The sequence below is a fragment of the Neophocaena asiaeorientalis genome, unplaced genomic scaffold (assembly GCF_003031525.2).
Source record: "Neophocaena asiaeorientalis asiaeorientalis breed wild unplaced genomic scaffold, Neophocaena_asiaeorientalis_V1.1 scaffold79, whole genome shotgun sequence".
NCBI classification, from domain to species: domain Eukaryota; kingdom Metazoa; phylum Chordata; class Mammalia; order Artiodactyla; family Phocoenidae; genus Neophocaena; species Neophocaena asiaeorientalis.
Window position 1 is genome coordinate 23,481 of NW_020175402.1, and position 19,696 is coordinate 43,176.

At 37.9% G+C, this 19,696-nt stretch overlaps 1 protein-coding gene across 1 annotated transcript in view; it reads right to left on the reverse strand.

Moving 5' to 3' along the window:
* Positions 1-639: 639 nt before the first annotated feature.
* LOC112414374 (eukaryotic translation initiation factor 4 gamma 3-like) overlaps positions 640-19,696 on the reverse strand; it is a gene marked incomplete at its 3' end in the record, with an annotated part of 147,175 nt that continues 128,118 nt past the window's right edge. The window contains exons 9-10 of the mRNA XM_024766866.1: positions 8,080-8,188; positions 640-1,479 (exon numbers count right to left, since the gene is read on the reverse strand). Coding sequence (XP_024622634.1) covers positions 640-1,479; positions 8,080-8,188 — 949 coding nt within the window. The remainder of the gene's footprint in view (positions 1,480-8,079; positions 8,189-19,696) is intronic.

Consider the following 19,696-nt stretch of genomic DNA (forward strand, 5'->3'; position numbering starts at 1 on the left):
ATTCTTCTAAGTTTAGGACTGATTAGGCTTTAAAATTCCGAGAAGACAGTATTAGGGACTATAGACCATGCTGGTTTTGACTGGTTTCCAGCCCCAAAGCAACAAAATTAACCACGGAGGAAACGATTCATATGAAGGAGGCAAAAACAAAAAACACGTGTATGGTCATATACCTTGGAGGCATTTTGTATATCTGAAATTTCATTTGCATTTTTAGACAATGGAGTTACTCTTTGCTGGATGCACTAAAACATAAACACACCAATGAAGAAATCAGACTAGGAATTACAGCATTCATCTGATGTTTCTGGAAGTCAAGGAAAGTAGCCAATTAAAAAATAACTCGGGCTTCCCTGGTGGCGCAGTGGTTGAGAGTCCGCCTGCCGATGCAGGGGACAGGGGTTCGTGCCCCGGTCCGGGAAGATCCCACATGCCGTGGAGCGGCTGGGCCCGTGAGCCACGGCCACTGAGCCTGTGTGTCCAGAGCCTGTGCTCCGCAACAGGAGAGGCCACAACAGTGAGAGGCCCACGTACCGCAAAAAAAAAAAAAAAAATAAGTAAAAAAAAAAAAAAAAACTCAAACACTGCTTCTTTTTCATGTTCAACAAGCAAAATATAATTAATAACAGAAAAGCTTACCTGGGACTGGGCTCTTTCTTGAACTTAAGTTCTGAGAATCCATAATCTCTTCTGTTTGCCCATCTGCTTCTACCTCTATTTTGTTCTGAATCTCTTTTGCATCTTCATTAAGGCAAGTTCTTACGCTCTCGTCCTCTTCTAAGACTCTCTGAACTGCGGTGGGACCACTAGCAGTACTAACGTTAGAGGCAGCAGCAGGAACAATGACTGGTGTGGGGGGAGGAGAAGCTGGAGGAGTTGGAGCAGACGGAGAAAAGGAGGGAACTATGGAAGGAGTGATAGGAGTTGCAACACTCTCCACTTTCATTTCTTCTGGGGGATTTTCCAGAATCTCCAATTCAAGAGTCAATGGCAACACCTCCTGTTTTACTATTTCCACAATGCTTTCCGTGGCTGGTAATTTTTCACTAACTCCATTCATTTCATTAATTAGGTTAGTACTAGAAATCAGCGGAATATCATTAGGTGCTACACTACAAGATTTCTTGCATATATCATCATCAGTTTCATCTGTTGGTGAAGGATCTGATGCTTCTGTGCAAGATGTGGGGCTGGGTATAGGAACTGTGTCTTCTTTTGAGGAAGAGAGTTCACATCTGTCATCAGTAGCAGTGGCGAATACTGGCTGGCTACTAAGAGCAGCAGAGGTGGGGGAAGCAACTGTACTTCGAGCAAGTGGAGAAATAGTGGTAGGTGATGGAGGCAGGGTAAGCTCTGGTATGGCTTCTACTGCAGTAACCTCAGATGTCTGGCCTGCTTGTTCTTTCTTCTCTCCACTAAGGGCTAGCCTAAGGACTGGGGAAGGAGTCTTTAACACTGGATCTGGTTTTGGCTTCTCTTCTGGGAAAGAAAAAAATGAAAGACATTTAGGAATAATTTTTGGATCAGAGGTTGTATTGTATTATTTTAGGGTAATTCTTTTAATCTCTTACTCTAAAACATGGGCAGCAGAAGACAGATCAAAATATTACTTATTTTGCCACTCCAAAAACATTGTCATATTTTCTTCTCTATTTTCCACTACTACTTAACCTCCAATACATATATAAAGTTTATTTTGAAGTAAGAGAAGGAATTAATTCACCAAATGACTATGTCAAGAACACAAAGGGGGGCTTCCCTGGTGGCGCAGTGGTTGAGAGTCCGCCTGCCGATGCAGGGGACACGGGTTCATGACCCGGTCCGGGAAGATCCCACATGCTGCGGAGCAGCTGGGCCCGTGAGCCATGGCCGCTGAGCCTGTGCGTCCAGAGCCTGTGCTCCGCAACGGGAGAGGCCACAGCAGTGAGAGGCCCACGTACCACAAAAAACAAAAAACAAAAAACAAAAAAAAAAGAACACAAAGGGAAAATCTAATCAAACCTGTAACTGAAACATTCTTGGGATGGGAATGGGGCTTTTCTTTAAGGTAGAGAAAGCCTTCATCTGTAGAAAATTTTTCTACCAAGGATACACTATAGAGACAGGACAGGACAGTTCAGGGGAAAATAACTGGAGATTAAATTATTAGATACAGATATTATTTTTTATTCTATATACTTCTGCATTTGGGGGATTTTTATAAAGAACACGTATTATCTGTATAAAAAAACTGTTTCAATAAAAACTATCATGGTGTCATTTATTATCAATGAAGTTTATTATCAGTGAAATCAAGTTCCTGAACATAAAAATTCATTTAGAAATTAACTTTCATTTCTTAAAAGAGGCATATAACTAGAAATAATGTTAAGGAATAAAAATGGAAATTTATCTTGTATCTTCAGTTGTAAAAAAAAAAATTCTTTAAGGAGAAACCAACGTTAATATTCAGATAATCAAGTCCAATTAAAAATAAACAATATATATTAAAATAATACAGAAAATGTGCATCTGTATATAGACAGAAAAAGAATGACAGCAAGAGTGAGAGAGATAAATTGATAATCATAATAAAGGTTAATAAACTGATAATCATAATAAACCAGAAAAATGAAAGGAAAGCTAACTCATGAAAATTTCCATACTTTAAAATTCCAGGTAAACTGATACATGATTCATGCCTAGGAAGATGAAACCACAGGAGATTAGACTGGTTTACAGCCTTGTGTTTCCTTAGTGGAATAAACAAGCTCCAGTGGAAAAACAGCTACTCATGAGCATGTTCATCAAATGCAAACAAAAATTTTAAGCACTGCTGAAAGACAATCTAAACTGAAAGGGACTTTACTTTCTCTGCCAGAAATCTTTATGCATAAGTGAAATTGAGTGTTTATAATAACTTTTAGTTAAGTAAGTCTGTCAAAGAAAATATGCTCGTTGATCAGATAAACAGATGGTAAAATTAAGCTGTTAAAGGCTAATTCATTCACTGCAACTACTTTTACTGGCCTTAAAATTCACTTTAATTGATGGGCTTAGAGGCCAGTGTTTCTTTAACTCTGCCTATTTACTGTAGTGGAGAAATAAGATCAATAGGCTCTGAATGCCAAATATTTCAGACTAAGTTGCCAGGGCAAGAGACAAAAACATTCAAAGAAATACATCTATTATGTTTATTACATAATGTGATATATATAAAATAAATACGTATTTATTAAAATATCTGATGAAAATACTTTCCAACTCAACCAGAGTAACTGCTACATGGGTAACCCAGATTATAAGATACCACTATTAAAAAGTACATCAGAGTATCACCCTTTGGGACTTTCCTGGTGGCACAGCGGTTAAGAATCCGCCTGTCAATGCGGCGGAAACGAGTTCGATCCCTGGACCGGGAAGATCCCATATGCCGCAGAGCAGCTAACTCTGTGCGCCACAACTACTGAGACCACACGCTGCAACTACTGAAGCCCACCCACTCTAGGGCCTGCGTGCCGCAACTACTGAGCCCGCGTGCTGCAACTACTGAAGCCTGTGCACCTAGAACCCGTGCTCCGCAACAAGAGAAGCCACTGCAATGAGAAGCCCGCGCACCGCAATGAAGAGTAGCCCCCTCTCGCCGCAACTAGAGAAAGCCCGCGCTCAGCAACGAAGACACAATGCAGCCAATAAATTAATTAATTTTTTTAAAAAGGATATTACCCTTTATGACCACTGAATGAAACCTAGATGAATTAAATTAAACGGTAGAAAATAATAAATCTCACATTAACAATCTAATAAGAGTATGTCAATTCAATTATTAATTTTGGGAAATAAAATTTCTGATACTAAAAATATCAAACAAAAGCAGACCTATGACTGAAACTTCTATATACTCTTGAGAAATAGCTAACATTAATAAAGAAAATTAGAAACAAAAAAAATTTAATTATTTTGAGAGCTCCTTATTTTGAAATAAGTCCTTTAATTAATTCATTAAACTTTTACTACAGAAAGCTGAAAGGTATAATAGAGTAGATCTAAATAAAGAACACTGATTTTATTTCTCTAAGAACTTTTACTATTAAGAGGATGTTTTTCAGAGCCATGATAGTTTGAAATCTAATATACTGCATTCAAAATGTTTATACCATTTGGCCATTTTTAGGAATTTGCAGGAATTTCACCTTTAAGAATTTTTTCTAAGGAAATAAACACTGAAGAGAAAAGACAGGTCTAGAATATTTAAAGCAACAATATTTATAATAGAAAGATAAACTAAATATTTATATTGTAAACTAAAATTATAATAGAAAAATAAACTAAGTGTCTAACAGTGAGGGACTTATTAAAGAAATAATGGTCGGGGCATATAATGGTAATTACTGCAATCATTTGAACTAAGCTTTTAAAAGAGTATTTAATTATATGAAAGTTGTTTATAATAAAAGACATGTTTTTCTAAAAAGCAGGGCACAAAAATTGCACGTGGAGCATAAACCTACTGGTAACAAAAAAAATACAGAATACTAACATAGATGCATATAGGGAAGTCTAGAATTACATACAGGTTATTAACAATGGCTCTGGATAATGAGATAAGAGATAATTTTTCTTTCTGTTTAACCATAGTTTCTATAATGAATGTCAAATTTATAAGAAAGAAAAAACTGCTCCCTTTTATTCTCATAGAGTGGTGGAACCAAGCTCCTAGATGGGCGCCCTTTGGTTGTCAGGAGCCACACATGACCGAAACGGTGTTGCTATCATTTAATGGGGAGAGACCAAGAATGCTAAGCATGCTGCAATTTGAGGGACAGTCTCATTTGACAGAGAATAGTCCTGTCCTAAATTCCAAAAGAGCCCCAGTTGAGCTACACTGGTACAACTGGTTGAATTACAACAGAATACCATTCGTTGAATACCTACTCTACATCAAGAGCCTTCAAAACGCACTAAGACTAAGGCTCAAATAACTTTTATTTGTATTTAATTATACATACCATATCCTCAATACACTGAGCTGAACGCATTTTTTCAAACATCAAACAATCATTTAAGCTGTGCCTCTAGACTATCACACCAACTGAAGATTTTAATTCATTCAACAGTTTTTCTACAAGTCAAGTTGAGGTCTTCCTTGGGTTTTTATCAAGTACCAAAACAAATGGGAAATGGCATATTTGTCTGGAAACTTGGTCTTCATGTAACTATTCCAGCTGTTCACATCAAAAACTGAGAAAATCAGACACTTAATTATGGCAGCTAACATTTATTAAGCACTTAATATGTACCAGGAAATGGGTCAAATACCATATATATATAGTGTCCTTTAATCCTTACAATCACCAAAGGGATAAAAACTATTATACGTTCCTATTTTACAGAGGGGGAAACTGAGGGTTTTAGAAATTAAGTCACAGGCCCAAGGTCATATAACTAGAACCTAAAAATGATTTCAGATGCTAAATTCTTCCAATTCAAGAACCTAAAAATGATCTCAAATCCTAAATTCTTCCAATTCAGAGGGGAAAAGGGGGGGTTTATGGAAAAAGAAGTGTTTAGGTGAATCAAGCTAGTGGGAGACTTTGGGGCTAAAGTTGGATCCCAGTACAAACCCTCTGTAATGACATTTCCATCAAGAGAGAAAAACCAATCTGACTGCAGAATGCAGAATCTACTGTTTCTGGGGGTAATATAACAATTTTTAAAAACAGTGCATTTTTGTATCCTACTTTAATTTCAAAATGAATCTACAGTTAAGAAGAAATTTTTAAAAACTTTCTTAACTGTTAAAAAATTATCTGAAAAATGATGAACCCTTTCTAATTTTATTTGAATTACATATATTTAGTTTAAAAAAGAAAACTACTCTGAAAACTATTCTATATATTGACAAGCTGTGGACAGAATTAGAAACAGAAGATTAGAATTACTGAGTTTTCTGGAGAACAGCTGGTACTAGAGGAAGACAGCAGTAGTTCCAAAAAGTTACTATAAGCTCTATGAAATATACTTAAAACAGAAGTTTTTCTTTTCATCAAGGTAACGTCAAGCATTTTCCAATTCACTCATATCTATATCAAACATCAATTTGAAATGTTGATTTTATTATTCAAATTTCCACCAAGCATAAAAAACTGAGAGGAAACAAAGAATTCTACAATCCTCCTTCTGCAAATCAAGGCCTAAATATGGTAAGATGCAGGTATCTACCTAATCCAAAAATCTTAGGTCAGAGCTATCACCATCAAGATATGTTATGAATTTCTTGTACTGTAGTCCAGCTAGAGAAAGTCAGCGTAGAGGATATATTTTAAGGCCTCTCTGCACGGTAATTATTTAGTATGTTTAGCACAATTCTAACTAGCAAAAGGATTATAACTGTGCAAAAGTAATGACATTTTGAAGGGAATACCCCGAAAATTCTCCACTCAGATTGAAAATATTCTGAATTTTGACTCAAAATTGCTTGATCATTGGTGGTAGGAAGTAGCCTTCCACAATACCTACGAACTGCACTCCTGCATGGTGAATGGCTTTAATATTAAAAAATTTAACTTTAAGCGTTTATGAGTCTCTAACTCTGAACATTGCTGAAAGAAGTATTTGACACTGCAAACTTTTAGAAGCATGCCAGTTTAGGATTTATTACCTATCTTGTGGTTTAAAACTATTTCATAAAACAAAATTTAGGACTTGTCTCTGTTCCAGTCTACTAGGCTCCTGAATACTAAAGGGAAAGAACACCACATTATCTTTGCATGCCGTAAGGAAACACTGAAACCACACATTAGAAGTTTGTGTTATCATCCTGCAATCCAGTGAAAAAACAATGCCACTAAATACCTCCACTTTGACTGTGTGCCAATTCCCAATGCTTTTTTTTTTTTTTTTTTTTTTCGGTACGCGGGCCTCTCACCGCTGCGGCCTCTCCCGTTGCGGAGCACAGGCTCAGGACGCGCAGGCTCAGCGGCCATGGCTCACGGCCCAGCCGCTCCGCGGCATGTGGAATCTTCCCGGACCGGGGCACGAACCTTGTGTCCCCTGCATCGGCAGGCGGACTCCCAACCACTGCGCCACCAGGGAAGCCCCCCAGTGCTTTTTAAAGAATAATTTTTAGAAAGTACAGAAAGTATACATCAGCTATGGAATATTAAGGGGTTTGGAGGAATAAATAATTCAAGAAAACAGAAAACACATATGACTTCTATTCATTCTTAGAATGAAATCAGAAACATGAACAAACTAACTTGCTTCCTTCTGTGTCTAATGAATTATCTCCCAATTTTAGCTAAGGTCAACTTAAATCCAACTAGGCAGGAAAGAGAGACTGTGATAACCCGCTTTCTGGCATGAGATTTCCCTTAAAGTTTCCTATTTATAATCCAAGAAGCAGTAATGTATACTTATTTCACCAAACATTTGGTATTTCATGTTCAAGGTCAACAGTACAGACCTTAGTATGATTCCTGCATAATAATAACGGCTATAATTTACTAAGTGCTTTTCAAATGCTTGGCATGTCCCCACTACAACTCTGTGAGGCACGTATTCTTCATTCCATTCTGTAATTGAAGAAATTAAGATATACAACATAATGACTCATCAAGACCAAATAGTGCTTGATGGATCCAGGATCTGAACTCAGTACTGTCCCCAACTGAGGCTACAGAAGCCAAACTTGTAAGAAGAAACATTTTATGTTTTTAAAAATAGCAAGATACACACGAACATGTCGAACTTATAAACAAAACTGTTGTTCTTATAAAGAAATATATACATCGATTTATTTTCCCCAAGCTTGTTCCAAAAGAAACAGTTTAAGGCAGGTAAGCTTTTACCTATAAATATACATTGACAGTGAGGCATTAATAAAATGTAGGAAAAATTTTTACTAATCATACCTACTTTACTTTCTTAGAGGTAGAACACTGATTTTCCATCTCAAAGCTTTGTTTAAAAGTGGGTATCTAAATAATCCTCATGTTTTACTTTTATTCCTAAATGCTGAGGGCAATGTAATTAATTAAAAAAAAAAAAAAGAAAGAAAGAGACTAAAGGTAAGAGGGAGGAAAATAGTCATACACAAACCTTGCTTCTGGTCGCTAGCTGCAGTGACAGGGGTGCTGGCAGCAAGATGAGCGCTCTCCACAGTCCCATAAACCACAGGGCTGTGCTCAGGGACCTGGCTGGGCAGCTGCTGGGATTTGAAGTACAAAAAAGGGTGATAATGAGCGTGCGAACATAAAAACTAGCAACATGGAACCCAAGGCAAGTGGGGAAGACAAAGTAGGGCAGGAGATCACAAAATTAAAAAAAAAAAAAACAAAAAAAAAACAGAAAGCAAGGAAAAAATATATAGGCCAGTATAATAAATTCAAAAAGTACATGGGAAGACAAGGAAGAAAAGGAAAAGAGGCAGCAGGAAAGGGGAAGGAAAAGAGATGATTAATATTAACCACAGCAAGAGAAGACAGCCCAACAATCATTAGTACAATGCATTCTCCAGTGTTCCTTCTAAGGACAGACTTTCAATCTAACAGTTATGTCACATCTGAGAGAGAATTTAGCATCCTCCCAGTCAAGACCAAAGGGACTTGGTCAACTTCATTTATAAATTACCTAGCAAAGTAGTTCATCAGTCAAAAAGAGGACAAACAAAACATGATGGGTTTTAAAACCAGTTACTGATTCAAGAAAACAATACTGAAAGGTGATTCTTACCATTTGTCCATATAACCACTCAGGTGAAATGCAACTTGGAAAGCCTTTAAAGAAACTTTCACCTTAAAATGTCTTTAGATTCTGGGTCAAGGATGATATCTTTTCAGAGTCTGAAATCTGAGTAAAGTATCTGGCTTTTCAGAGCTAAGAGAAAACTATCCTTTTCTATCAGCCAGTATATGGAATAAAAAATGCCCATCAAAATCCTACCAGAGTAGGTTGAAAAAAATTGCAGGCATTGTTCAACTTAGAGGGAAAAAGAATTACACAAGAAAGAACAAGAACATTCAATCTGCATCACATTCCAGTTAGGTATTTGTTCTGGATTTGAGGGTTACACAAAAGCCACACAACAAAGCAGTGTCTCTCCTCGGAGATCTAAGGTCAATTTTTTGATAGCTATAATCGTCTACATTGAATTCTATCAGTGCTATCAGAGCAGAGCTCCCTGCACAATTCTGATTTTTTTTTTTTTTTGGAGGGGATGGGGAAATTGGGGGTAGACAGGGCCACTCAAAAATGGGAGTTAATGAAAAATATTTTCGAGTCAGTAAGTCTCACATATAGTAGGAATATAAAATGAAATATATGAGTTAAACACCTATCATTTACCATATGTCATTTAACTAACAATGCTTTTCACAATGTACAACATACAATTTATATAGGACTATATGTAATGAATAAAATAACAGATAAAAATGGGAAAAATAGTATTATCTCACCTACTCATTATAGACCATGAAAGTACTCATATTCCACAAAAACTTCTAAATGAAGACCACTAAAATTATATTTCTATATGTAAAAAATGAAAGAGTTTCTATTTTCACTTTGAATCACTGTCAAATGGATAGTACTACCATGATTACTCTACTCTGAATCCTTAGCTTCAGTGGGAAAAAATTCTATTATTAAAATTCAAAAATTAGGAAGGGTTCCCAGCTGTAAGTGAAAATAACAGTCACCCCTCTATACCCGCAGATGTGTGAACCGCAGATACACAGACCCGATTGTACTAGCCATTAATACCTAAAAGACTTAAATATCCACGGATTTTGCTATCCATGGGTCCTGGAACCAATCTTCTGTGGATACTGAGGGATGACTGTAGGGACTCAGTTCATTTCAATGGTTGAAAACAGCTCTAGAACAAAGGAAAGAGTCTATACTCTTTAATATTTATTAAATAGTTATCCACATAACCCAGGAAAAAAAGATCTGTAAATTGTGTCCTTTACCAGAAAGAAAGAAAATATTAACTACTCTAATAGTCAGGGAAATTAATAACCAATGAGAAAGGGTAACTGCTGAAAGTAGGTCTCCAAAATAAATGACATACATGGTTACAGTGGGAGTTTTAAGACAGTAAAAGACTGCTGATACCTATAAATCTGTATAGATCAGAGAGTTTTTCAATCTAAGATTAAAATACCTTCAATCATATTAAAAAGACAACTGCACAGGCATTTTTCCAACAACAAAGCCCTAGGAAGATGTTATGTATAAAGATTTATAAGAAAGGAGTGAGATAACATGTTGGTTAACTCATAGTTCCAAATCCAAGTATCTAGTACTTAGTTATATAGCCACGGAATGCTAGGAAAGTACTCAATTTCCTCAGCTGGGGACCTCCCTGGCAGTCCAGTGGTTAAGACTCCACACTTCCAATGCAGGGGGTGCAGGTTCGATCCCTGGTCGGGGAACTAAGATCCCACATGCCACATGACGCAGCCAAAAAAAAACCACACAAAGGTAATCCTTAGCTGTAAACTGAAAAGGAACTAAAGATCCTACAGTGCCTTTCAACTTTAACATTCTCTAAGCCTCTGATAGGACCAAGAAAATAACATACTAACATACATCAATACTTTAATTTTGTTTCAGATTAATTTTAATTTAGGATAATCTCAAATTTTAGCTAACCTCTAATTTCATCTCTTCTCAGGTGACATGATCAACCCTGTTGAGAATATATTTAATGAATTTCAAATCACTGCACTTCAGTCACTTTCACTATTGGTAGGAGTTAAAATTTATAAAAATCAGACTGGAAGGGCAATTGATATCAAAAATAATTCAACAAAGATGCTCAGGAAGTGAGTGAGGTTAAAAGGTTAGGGTTTATTTGGCAACATCACATTGTTTCAACAATTCATAATTTATGTCAATGCTAAATTCCCTCCCCACATCAAATTTTTCAAGATCAAAGCTCTGATTGGCAGAAGAAAAAAAATTCTCACTTTTCAAATACAATGTTAAGGAAGCTTATTTAAAGAATGGCAAGATATCAGATACTTGATAGTACCCAAGAAGTGAATTTCCTTTGTGAACTCTACTTGAGAATCTACTCTGTTGAAGATTTACATATTAAATTTGAAATACTGGCCTGAAGGGATACTGGTAGATATGGGCCCACTGGAAGAATTAATTTTTTTTAAATAGAGTACCAACAGATAAAACAAGGCAACAAAATCTGGATTGTCTTTAATATTCTTTGTACAATTTAAAATTCAATTCTCGAGAGCAGCCAAGATGGCAGAGTAGAAAGACTCAGTTATCTCACTCATGAGCACGCCAAAATCACAACTGTCTTCAAAACGACCATCAATGAAAAAGACTGGAACCTACCAGAAAAGATTTTCTAAAACTAAAGACATAAAGAAGGAACTAAAACAAGACGGGTAGGAGGGGCAGACTCGTGATATAATCAAATCCCATACCCCTGGGTGGGCAACCCACAAAACTGGAGAATAGTTATATTGCAAAGGATTTCCCGTAGGAGTGAGAGTTCTGAGACCCATGTCCAACTCCCCAGTCCAGGGGTCCTGCACCGGGAAGATGAAACCCCAGAGCATGTGGCTTTGAAGGCCAGAGCGGCTTAATTTCAGAAGCCCCATAGGACAGAGGGCAAAAGAAACTTCACTCTTAAAAGGGTGCACACAAAATCTGATGCGCACTGGGACCCAGGTCAAAAGCAGTAACTTGATAGGAGCCTGGGCCAGACCTACTTGCTGGTCTTGGGCAGTCTCCTGGAGAGGTATGTGTGTGTGTGTGGGGGGTGTGTGTGTGTGTGTGTGTGTGGCTGTGGCTCAACCTGAGGACACAGATACTGGTGGCAGCCATATTTGGGAACATTCTACTGTGTGACCACTGCTGCTGGTGGCTGCCATCTTCACTCACTAGTTCTAACACCTAACCCTAAATCCACACAACAGCCTATAGGCACCAGTGCTGGGACGCCTCAGGCAAAGCAACTCAGGCAGGAACAGAGGCCCACCCATCAGCAGACAGGCCGCCAAAAGACGTCGTGATCCCACAGCCACCTCTAGACACGCGCCAAGACATGCCCTTGCCCACCAAAGGGCCAAGAACCACTTCCACCCAGCAACGGGCATGTACTGCCCTCTCCCTCCAGGAAGCCTGCACTAGCCTCTAGAACAGCCTCATCCAACAGGGGGTAGACACCAGATGCAAGAAAACTATGATCCTGCAGCCTGCAGACCCAGCCCACTCACAGCAGGCCAAACCTTATCCTGGGACCAGTTTGGCCCAGGCCCCGTCCACTAGCAGGCCAACACAAGCTTCAGGACACCCTGGATCCCATACTGAACTGTGTCAGGAACTGGCTCCCCCACCAACGATTTGAAACAAGTTCTAGGATCCCTGGGCCCTTCAGCCAGACTTCAGGAACCAGCTCTGCATGCCACTACTAACCCCAGGCACTAATCCCAGGACCTGGTGTAGTACAGGCAACAGCCTCGGAGTCTTTGGGATCCTGACTCCAGCCACCAGTGAGCCGGCACTAGCCCAAGGGCCCCCTAGGGATCTAAAACAAGCCACCTTGTGACCAGGCCCCACCACACAGCAGCTAGCAGCATCCACACAAGGCATGGCCTGGCAACCAATCACACTAGGGGCCAACAAAGCCCACCAGACCACCCACACAGTCAGCCCTCCACAACAGAAGGAGTCACTCAGCCCTCTTAGGAGGAACCACTAGAGCATACAGCTTGGGTGACAACAGGGGAGTGCACTGCTGGGACCCATAGGATGTCTCCTATAGAAGGTCACTTTTCCAAGTTTGAGAAATGTAACTAACCTACCACATACATAAAAATACAAATAGCAACTCAGACAAAATGAGGTGGCAGAGAAACATGTTCCAGATGAAGGAACAAGACAAAACCCCAGAAGAAAAACCAAATGAAGTGGAGACAGGCAATCTACCCAAGAAAGAGTTCAGAGTAATGATTGTAAAGATAATAAAAGAACTCAGGAGAAGAATGGATACACAGAGTGAGAAGTTTTTAACAAAGAGTTAGAAAATATAAAGAACAACCAAACAGAGATGAAGAATACAACTGAAATGAAAAATACACTAGAAGGAATCAATAGCAGACTAAATGATACAGAGGAATGGACCAATAAGCTGGAAGACAGAGTCGTGGAAATCATTGCTGCTGAACAGAAAAAAGAAAGAGGGCTTCCCTGGTGGCGCAGTGGTTGAGAGTCCGCCTGCCGATGCAGGGGACACGGGTTCGTGCCCCGGTCCAGGAAGATCCCACAAGCCGCAGAGCAGCTGGGCCCGTGAGCCATGGCCGTTGAGCCTGCGCGTCTGGAGCCTGTGCTCCACAATGGGAGAGGCCACAACAGGGAGAGGCTCGCGTACCGCAAAAAAAAAAAAAGAAAGAAAAGAAATGAGGACAGTTTAAGAGACCTCTGAGACAATATCAAGTGTACTAATATTCACATTATAGCGGTCTGAGACGAAGAGAGAGAGAAAGGACCTGAGAAAATATATGAAGACACTATAGCCGAGAACTTCCCTAACCTGGGAAAGGAAACAGTCACCCAAGTCCAGGAAGTGCAGAGAGTCCCACACAGGGTTAACACAAGAGGAAGACACCAAGACACACCATAATCAAAATGACAAAAATAAAGATAAAGAGAGAATATTAAAAGCAAGGGAACTCCCATAAGGCTATCGGCTGATTTTTCAGCAGAAACTCTGCAGGCCAGAAGGGAGTAGGACGATATATTTAAAGTGATTAAAGGGAAAAACCTACAACCAAGAATATTCTACCTGGCAAGGTTCTCATTCAGATTTGATGGAGAAATCAAAAGCTTTACAGACAAGTAAAAGCTAAAAGAGTTCAGCACCACCAAACCAACTTTACAACAAATGTTAAAGGAACTTCTCTAGGCAAAAAAAGACACAACCAGCAACAAGAAAACTACAAAATGAAAAAGCTCACTGGAAAAGGTAAACACACACTAAAGGTAGGAAATCATACATACATAAAGCTAGCAGGGAGGTTAAAAAGACAAAAAAATGTAGTCAAGTCATCTATAACCACAATAAGCAGTTAAGGGATACACAAAACAGATGTAAAATATGATATCAAAAACAGTAATCATGAGAGGAGAAGACTAAAAATGTAGGGGTTTCAAAATGCATTTGAGGGACTTCCCTGGTGGTCCAGCGGTTAAGACTCCGCGCTTCCACTGCAGGGGGCACAGGTTCGAGCCTTGGTTGGGGAACTAAGATCCTGCTTGTTGATCTCATGTGCTGCATGGCACAGCCAAAAAAAAATGCATTTGAAATTAAAAGATGAGCAACTTAAAACAATCATGTATATACACAGGCTGCTAACCGCAAACCAAAAATCTACGATAGATATATACACAAAAAAGGAAAGGAATCCAAACATAACACTAAAGATAGTCATAAAATCATAACAGAAGAGAGCAAAAGAAGACAGGCAAAAAAAGAAAAAAAGACCTACAAAACAAATAAAAAACGAATAACAAAATGGCAGTAAGAACATACATATTGATAATTATCTTAAACATAAACGAACTAAATGCTCCAACCAAAAGGAATAAAGTGGCTGAACGAATACAAAAATTAGGTCTATATACATGCTATCTACAAGAGACTCACCTCAGATCTAGAGAAACACACAGAATGAAAGTGAGAGGATGGAAAGAAATATTCCATGCAAATGGAAATCAAAAGAAAGCCAGAGTAGCAATACTTATATCAGACAAAATAGACTTTAAAATAAAGACTGTTACAAGAGACAAAGAAGGACACTACATAATGATCAATGGATCAATCCAAGATTAAGATAAAGAATTCAAATACATATGCAACCAACATAGGAGCACCTCAATATATAAGGCAAATATTAACATATAAAAGGAGAAATTGACAGTAACACAATAATAGTAGGGGACTTTGACACCCAACTTACATCAATGGTCAGATCATCCAAACAGAAAATCAGTAAGGAAACACAGACCTTAAATGACACATTAGACCAAATGGACTTAACTGATATATAAAGGGCATTCCACGTGAAAGGAGCTGAATACATTTTCTTTTCAAGAGCACATGGGGCATCCTCCATGATAGATCACAGGCTAGGCCATAAAACAAGCCTTGATAAGGTTAAGAAAACTGAAATCATATCAAGCATCTTTTCCAATCACAATGCTGTGAGACTAGAAATTAACTACAAGAAAAAAACTGCAAACACATGGAGGATGAAAAATATCCTACTAAACACAAACACATGGAGGAAAGAAAATATGCTACTAAACAACCAATGGATCACTGAAGAAATCAAAGAAGAAATTAAAAAATAGAGACAAATGAAAAACAAAAAAGCTGAACCTAGGGGATGTGGCAAAAGCAGTTCTAAGAGGGAAGTTTAGAGCAATACAAGCCTACCTTAGGAAACCAGAAAAATCTCAAATGAATAACCTTACTAAAGCAATTAGAGAAAGAAGAACAAACAAAACCTAAAATTAGTAGAAGAAAAGAAGCCATAAAGATCAAAGAAGAGGGCTTCCCTGGTGGTGCAGTGGTTGAGAGTCTGCCTGCTGATGCAGGGGACACAGGTTCGTGCCCCGGTCTGGGAAGATCCCACATGCCGCGGAGCGGCTGGGCTCGTGAGTCATGGCCGCTGAGCCTGCGCGTCTAGAGCCTCTGCTCCACAACGGGAGAGGCCACAACAGTAAGAGGCCCACGTAACGCAAAAACAAACAAACAAACAAAAGATCAAAGAAGAAATAAATGAAATATAGACTAAAAAACAAAAAAAGATCAATGAAACTACAAGCTGGTTCTTTGAAAAGATAAACAAAATTAATAAACCTATAGCCAGACTACCCAATAAACAAAGGGAGAAGGTCCAAATCAATAAAATCAGAAGTGAAAAAGGAGAAGTTACAACTGATACCACAGAAATACAACAGATCATAAGAGACTACTACAAGCAACTATACACCAATACAATAGACAACCTAGAACAAATGGACCAATTCTTAGAAAGGCACAACCTCCCAAAATTGAACCGGGAAGAAAGAGAAAACACCAACAGACCAATTACCAGTACTGCAATTGAATCAGTAATTTTAAAACTCCCAAAGCAAACGTCCAGGACCAGATGACTTCACAGATGAATTCTACCAAACATTTAGAGAAGAGTTAGCATCTATCCTTCTGAAACAGTGCAAAAAAACTGCAGAGGAAGGAACACTTCTGAACACATTCTATGAGGCCAGCACCACCCTGATACCAAAACCAGACAAAGATACTACAGAAAAAGAAAATTACAGGTCAATATCACTGATAAAAATAGATTCAAAAATCCTCAACAAAATACCAGCAAACCAAATCTAACAATACATTAAAAAGATCATACACCATGATCAAGTGGGATTTATCCTAGGGATGCAAGGATTTTTCAATAGCTGCTAATCAATCAATGTGATACACAACATTAAAAAACTGAAGAATAAAAGCCACATGATCATCTCAATAGATGCAGGAAAAGCTTTTGATAAAATTCAACATCCATTTATGATAAAAACTCTCCAGAAAGTGGGCATAGAGGGAATATACCTCAACATAATAAATGTCATATATGACAAACCCACAGTTGACATCATACTCAATGGTGAAAAGCTGAAAGCATTTCCTCTAAGATCAGGAACAAGACAAGAATGCCCACTCTTGCCACTTTTATTCAACACAGGTTTGGAAGTTCTAGCCACAGTATTCAGAAAAGAAAAAGAAATTTTAAAAATCCAAATTGGAACGGAAGAAGTAAAACTGTCACTGTTTGCAGATGACATGATACTATACATAGGAAATCCTAAACATGCTACCAGAAAACTACTAGAGCTCATCAATGAATTTGGTATAGTTGCAGGATACAAAATTAATGTGCAGAAATCTGTTGCATTTCTATACACTAACAACGAACTATCAGAGAAATTAAGAAAATAATCTCATTCACCAACGCATCAAAAAGAACAGAACATCTAGGAATAAGTCTACCTAAGGAGGCAAAGACCAATACTCTGAAAACTCTAAGACACTGATGAAAGAAACTGAAGATGACACAACAGATGGAAAGATATACCATGTTCCTGGATTGGAAGAATCAACGTTGTTAAAATGACCATACTACCCAAGGCAATCTTCAGATTCAATGCAAGTCCTATCAAAATTCCAATGGCATTTTTCACAGAACTAGAACAAATAATTTTAAAATTTATATGAAACACTTAAGACCCCAAATAGCCAAAACAATCTTGAGAAAGAAGAACAGAGCTGGAGAATTCATGCTCCTTGACTTCAGACTATACAAAAAAGCTACAGTCATCAAAACAGTACAATACTGGCATAAAAACAGACACATAGATCAATGAAACAGGATAGAGAGCCCAGAAATAAACCCAAGCACTTACGGTCAATTAATCTATGACAAAGGAGGCAAGAATATACAATGGAGAAAAGACAGTCTCTCCAATAAGTGGTGCTGGAAAAACTGGACAGCTACATGTAAAAGAAATAAATTAGAACACTCTCTGACACCATACACAAAAATAAACTCAAAATGGATTAAAGACTTAAATGTAAGACCAAACAGTATAAAACTCCTAGAGAAAAACACAGGCAGAATACTCTTTGACATAAGTTGCAGCAATATTTTTTTGGGATCCATCTCCTAAAGTAAAGAAAATAAAAGCAAAAATAAACAAATTGGACGTAATTAAACTTACAAGCTTTTGCACAGCAAAGGAAACCATCGACAAAATGGAAAGACAACCTAGTAAATGGAAGAAAATATTTGCAAATGATATGATGGATAGGGCATTAATACCTAACATATGTAAACAGCTCATACAACATGACATCAAAAAAAAAACAACCCAACTAAAAAGTGGGCAGAAGAACTGAATCAAAAAGAACACAAATAACAAATATTGGTGAGGATGTGGAAAAAGGGAACCTTCGTACACTGTTGGTGGGAATGTAAACTGCTGCAGCTACTGTGGAAAACAGTATGGAAATGCTCTGAAAAATAAAAACAGAACTATCATATGACCCAGCAATTCAACTCCTGAGTATATATCAAAAAAAGAAAAAACATTTATTCGAAAAGATACATGCACCCCAATGTTCATAGCAGCATTATTTATAATTGCCAAGATACAGAAGCAACCTAAGTGTCCGTCAAAAACTAAATGGATAAAAAAGATGTGATACACACACACACAAACACACACACACACACACACACACACACACACACACAGCGGTATCTACTGAGCCATAAAAGAGACATGAAAATTTTGCCATTTGTAGCAACATGGATGGACTTAGAGGGCATTATGCTAACTGAAATAAGTCAGATAAAGACAAATACTGTGTGATATCACTTATATGTGGAATCTAAAAAATACAACAAACTAGTGAATATAGCAAAAAAGAAGCAAACTCACAGATATAGAGAACAAACTAGTGATTATCAGTGTGGGGGGAGGGGCAATATAGGGGTGGGGCAGTGGGAGATACAAAACTACTGGGTGTCAAGTGTGTATTGTACAACACGGGAAAATAGTCAATATTTTGTAATAATTGTAAATGGAAAGTAACCTTTAAAAGTTGTATAAAAATTTAAAAATTAGATTTGGCAGTTTAAAAAGTAAATAAAATTCATTTCTCTTTACATAACCTATATTGTTTCTACCCAAAGAGAGGCCACCATCATTTACTGTCTATTTTAAACGTGTATACGACAGGATGCTTCATTACAGAGGTACTTGTAGACAGGAGGCCAGCAACTATGGCCCAGGGGGCCACATGCCTATTTTGGTACTTCCCATGAGATAAGAACTTTTTACATTTTTAAATAGTTGGGGGAATTTTAAAAGAACAATATTTCTTGACATATGAAAATTACAGGATACTTAGAAGTTTTATTGGAACAGCCACAGCCATTCATTTACATACTGCTTATGGCTGCTTTCATGCAACAATATCAGAGTTGAGTAGTGGTGAAAGAGATAGCTGGCTGCAAAACCAAAAACGTGTACGATCTGGCCCTTTACAGAAAATGATTGCTGACCCTTATTGTAATCCACTGAGAGAAAGCCAGAGACTCCAAATAGTTATACAAATATAAGCAAGATGCTGATGTAATTTACTGTTATCATAAGAGGCTATTTGAACGTTTCACATTTCATTATTTATATGTTGTATGTAACTGACTTTTCGAAGTCCCATTCAATGACTTTAAAACAGCCATTGTAATAAATACCACATGTGTTTAACATATACAAACCCTGGGGATAAAGAAGTATTGCCCCCAATTGAGAAACATTATGAAGATGAGGAAGTAAAATAATAAATAAATGGCACCAGGAAAAAGGACCAAAACATACTTCTTTCATAAATGGGAGAGAATTCTCCTACACGCATTCTTTAGAAAGGTGTGTGTGTGAGTGTATGCATGCGCACACATACTCACGTGTGTGGATTTTCCCCCCTGGCATCTATCACATACAAAGCATTGAGAACCCACTGGTGATTAAAACAGAAAAATCCTTAGCTTCTGGAGCTTATGTTTTTTCAAGGGAAACATATTAAAGAATAAACCTGTACATACACAGAAGAATATTA